At 37.2% G+C, this 5,022-nt stretch overlaps 1 protein-coding gene across 1 annotated transcript; it reads left to right on the top strand.

Moving 5' to 3' along the window:
- Positions 1-4,359: 4,359 nt before the first annotated feature.
- LOC146734980 (uncharacterized) lies at positions 4,360-4,749 on the top strand. The gene has a single exon (XM_085507300.1). The coding sequence runs from the start codon at positions 4,360-4,362 to the stop codon at positions 4,747-4,749; it is 390 nt and encodes a 129-aa protein (XP_085363426.1).
- The last annotated feature ends 273 nt before the right edge of the window (positions 4,750-5,022 follow it).

The raw sequence follows: 5,022 nt of genomic DNA, 5'->3' as shown, positions 1-5,022 counted from the left end.
AGAGTTCGCAATAGAACATAAGCTATGATGGTGTTTTGGATGTCTCTGTCAATCTGTTCGAGCGTCTTGACTTTGTTTCCCTTTGCTTATTGAGGTAGGTCACCATCGTGACATAGTCACATCTCACCAATGGCTAACTGAGTGGGCTTCCGGAAACCTTGGGTCTTGAGGTCCGGCATGTGTGCCCAACAGCCATCTCCCAGAGGCATTCATCAAATGAAAAGCATTTAGAATATGAAATATACAAGTATGTGCTTCTGTAAATATAACAACTGCAGAGATACAAACCATTGCGATTTCAGTGTAATTATTATGAAATTGAGGGCTAAACTGCATTGTTTCAATACAGGGAATAATTACAATGATGTTACTGTACTCGTCCGACTCAGTGCCCATCCACCATTTTTGGGGCATTTCTACTACTGATCCAGGGTTCACGTTCGGCCAAGTGCCCATCCTTTCCAAAATTTCACTGGCTTGTCATAAAAGCTGGTCTTGGAGCATTGTTTGACTTTTCCGAATACCGGTAATCAAATTTATATTATACAACAATTATAACAACCTAGACTATAGTGACTGTAGCCGCCATTTAGTTTTATTGTATTTTTATTGTACGTTCGTATGATATTTCACGATATACGTTCTTTTTCTGGAACATTTAGACAGAAAAGTCAGTTCATCGATAGCACTCGACGGAGATAGATCCCACATCGTTTTTACCTGAAAGCCGGAAAACTGAGGTCAGTTACTCCCTAGACAATTAGTAATAATGGTCTGATGTAGCAAAGTACCAACTATTGTAATTCAGTTTAGAAGTATTGAGTTTATATTTGTATTGTTGAGGTGAGACCGCCTTTGTGTGTCAATTCTTTTCCTACTTCAAGATACTGATGGTCAAGCTACGTGAGGGACGAGTAACTATGAATATTATCTAATTAGAAAGCTACAAACGTACAAGGGTGCGCGTATATGAGTGAAAACGGTGTGATCAACAGAAATTGTGATATAGGGCGTCGTTGAAAGACTGAAATGTACCGATATGGGAAGCGACGTTTGAATTATTTGCGACGTCACGAAATCAAGAGTTTTCCGTGGATAACGTCACCGTCATTCAGTGAAATTAGAAGATATTAGAACATGAGTAAGTAGTTCATTATTACTACAAACGGTTTGTATATTCGTTATGATTCAAACCCAACGTTTCAAGTGAGATCTGAAAGTTGTTCTACGAACGCGAAAACGTATTTCTGCTGAGTTCCAATTCGCGTTCATAACTAATCGTTTTCTACAAACACTGGAACGTATTTCTGATTAATTACAAGTCGCGTACTAAACTGATCGTTCTAGAACACTATGCTTTGAAGTATTTCGAATTTGCGAACCATCTGTAATAGTATTTCCTGCTACGGATTAATGTTTGAGTATTGACTAGCGTGTATCAGCATATTTTATAACAGTGACATCTGTCCACATAGTGCATGTTAATCGTCAAAATGAGTAACATAGAAACACAATCGGAAATATACATATGTACTAAATCTAAACTGGCGGACAGCAAATCTAATGAGGAAAGTGGCGACATCAAAGCGTCATCATGATTATTTGGCAAAGGTGACCACACCACTACAATTGTTAAAATTGATACAATACCAAAGTGTGTATCAATTAAAACACAAGAGTCTAAAGAAGACCAAATAAATAGATTGGAAGCTTCCAGGTCAGCATACCTTGGTAAAGTTACAGAGAAATGGCATCAGATCGAAATAGTATTGCTAGATAAGAATCACGCTTCTCACGTTGAACATCAATTACAGGAATGGCATGGAATGGATTTCAAACAGGCTGATAATAAGTACAGACAGTTATAACCCCAAAAGAGCAAAATATTAGACTATGACGCCTGGGTAGCTCCACGACTTGTTGAGTGTGACAAGTTTAAACAGAAAGTAGAGTATTGGTGGCGATCTTTCCAGAGATGTGGATGACATTAAACCATCAGGATTACATGGAATATGTACCAAGATCTCATGATAGTATTAGAAGTAAATTATCGTCACAAGCTGGTAGTCGTTCTACTCGTGTTAAAATTAATGCATACAAGGTAAGCATATTGGCTAAAAAAGCTGAGTTGATGACGCGTAATTCCACATTGAAAGAAAAACAAAAACTACCTTAACGACGCATTAAGGCAAAACGGGAAATGGAGCTGTTTGATTTAAAAACTGAACAGGAAATATAAATGTTTGACATAAGGAATGAAATCGCTGTACAAGATGCAAAGCTTGAAGTTTACAAGGCATATGAAACAAGTTGAGAAGTCACAGAACGACAATATTTGCAAGCAGCATTTGAACCAGAAATAAAAGAAAATGCTACAAATCGTAAAATCACAAATACAAGTAATGGTGGTACATACAACACTGAAAAACAAGATGACAAAAAGAAAAGCCACGGTATTAATAATAGTGCATCATGCATTATACTAAATAAAGGAAATCACTTGGATACCAGCAGTAATGGCTATATAAATTCACATGACAGTCGATTGCTGGAACTGACACAACTGAATTTCAGAGGAGACCCACTGAAATATAAAAGATTCATCCAGGCATTTAAGCATGGTATAGAAGTCAATACAGACAACCCAGAAGATAGGCTTTATTTCTTTGATCAGTACACAGAGGGTGAACCAAAAGAAACCGTCAGTAATTGCATATATATGGAACCTATATATGGAAATGGTTAAGCTACAGCAAGAAAATTGCTAGATGAAAAATATGGTAACCCACACAGAATAGAAATGACATACACAACATACACAGGTGAAGTCAGAAGATAAAGTTCGACTAAATGATTTCTTGATATTCCTGACTAAGTGCCACAATGCAATGCAGGGCAAGGTGCATTTAAGGAAGCTAGACAATCACAAAAATATAATGATGTTGGTGGATAAATTACCATATAGAGTGAAAGAACCCTGGAGACGGAAATCGGAGGGCATCATGTTAACCCGACCAGTCCAATTTAAAGATTTGCTCGACTTTATGGTATGACAGCTGAACGCAGTCAGTGTGAAAAGTATACTGCTTTTGCTTTTGTTTGTGTTGCTCAGACACTTCATACCAGATACAAAAGTGTAAAAGGTTTGCCAGTAAAAACAACAAAGACAAGAAGCAGCTGAAAAAGAAATTACTGGGAAGCCAGTAATCATACCAGTTAGAGTAAGAAGTAAGTCTACAGGTTTGTCAACAGAATCCTACGCATTCATAGATACTGGTAGCGAGGATCAGACAACAGCTGAATGTTGGTGGACACAAAACAAGCAGTCTGTCAGCTGAGATAGCTTCGCTCAGTAATGCACATTTCAATTGAAGAACTGAATATATCATTAGCAAATGAACAATATCAGTATCAAAGCAACAGGGCTTGCTGTTTTCAACAAGAAATCAAAATTATCACTTTTTACCAAAAAATACAAAATATTCACTTAAATTAGAGAATTAAAGATATCATCACGAAATGAACAAATCTGAGAGAGGTCCACATGTAGTACCTATATATGTAATATCAAAGCAATTGGACTTGCGGTTTTCAACAAGAAATCGAAAATATCACTTTTTACCGTAAATGACAAAAATATTCACAAAAATTAGAGAATTGAAAATATCATCATGAAATGAACAAATCTAAGAGAAGTCTACCCAAGGTACATATACACTAAGTATCAAATCAATCAGGCTTTAGTTTTCAAGAAGTAGTCGATAAAGGAAAACATTGACACGGACAATAACTCATTTGATAAGCTCTGCTCGACAAAGTCAACAGCGGAGCTAACAAAGCTGAATCTACACACTGTAACTGGATGTAAAGGAACAGACAGTTATGCAATTAAGGATCTAGAAGTCATGAATTTGAATGATTGTGAACCTAGAATCAACTTTCCCATGGTTTACATACAGCGTGGGATACCTGTCTCTAAAGAGGATATTTTGACACAGCTAGACATACAGTGTTGGTAATACTTGAAAAAGTATATCTACCAAGTATAGATGCAGATATTGGCTTGTTGATTGGTAACAGTGCACCCAAAGCGTTTGAGCAATGGGAAGTAATAAACAGCGAAGATAATGGTCCTTATGCTGTAAAGACAGTTTTAGGATGGGCTGTTAATGGATCCCTGAAAAGGGCTCGTCACAAAGAAGACTCAAGTCAACACAGTTCGCATGCAGTTGTGAACAGAATTCAAATTGGACAAAACCTTAATCAACAGTTAACCAATTACCTAATTTAGAATTCCCAGAATGAATTATTGATGACAAGCCAGAGAGGCCAATTAAAGACAACAAGTTCATGGAAATCATGAAAGCCAAAGTACAACACATAAATGGACATTACCAAGTACCATTGCCACTTCGTAATGAAGATGGCCAGATGCCAGACAATAGACCAATTGCCGAACAGCGACTGAAACAGCTGAGAAAGAAATTACAAAGAGATCTGTCATATCACCAGGAATATAATCAGTTTATGGAAACTGTATTTGCCAAAGTTTATGCTGAGTCAGTATCATTAGAAGAGATGCCGGGAAAAGAGAGCAAGAAGTGGTATATTCCACATCATGGTGTACGACATCCACAAAAGAAGAAACTGAGGGTTGTATTCAATTGCAGTGCCGAATTCCAGGGGACATCACTCAATAAGGAGTTGTTACAAGGTCCTGATCTAACCGACACATTAGTAGGTGATTGATACATTTTCGTCTAGAACCAGTTGCATTGATATCCGACATAGAAAGTATGTTTTCACAAGTTAACATATCACAGAGTAGAAAGATTTTCAACGTTTTCTGTGGTGACCTGATGGTGATACTAGCAAGCCTGCAGTAGAGTATAGGATGAAAGTTCATATCTTTGAAGCAACTTCACCACCAAGCTGTGCCAATTACACTTTAGAAGGGACAGCTGAAGATAGTTCAAATACAGAAGCCTTAATTGTTGATAGTATACGAATCAATTTCTATGG

Source organism: Saccoglossus kowalevskii, chromosome 13, assembly GCF_978046115.1.
Source record: "Saccoglossus kowalevskii chromosome 13, keSacKowa6.1, whole genome shotgun sequence".
Classification (NCBI taxonomy): Eukaryota; Metazoa; Hemichordata; class Enteropneusta; family Harrimaniidae; genus Saccoglossus; species Saccoglossus kowalevskii.
This window is presented reverse-complemented; position numbering and strand designations above follow the sequence as displayed.

Excerpts from the sequence above, each read along its gene's own strand:
- LOC146734980 (XM_085507300.1), top strand. The coding sequence starts at position 4,360 with ATGAAAGCCAAAGTACAACACATAAATGGACATTACCAAGTACCATTG.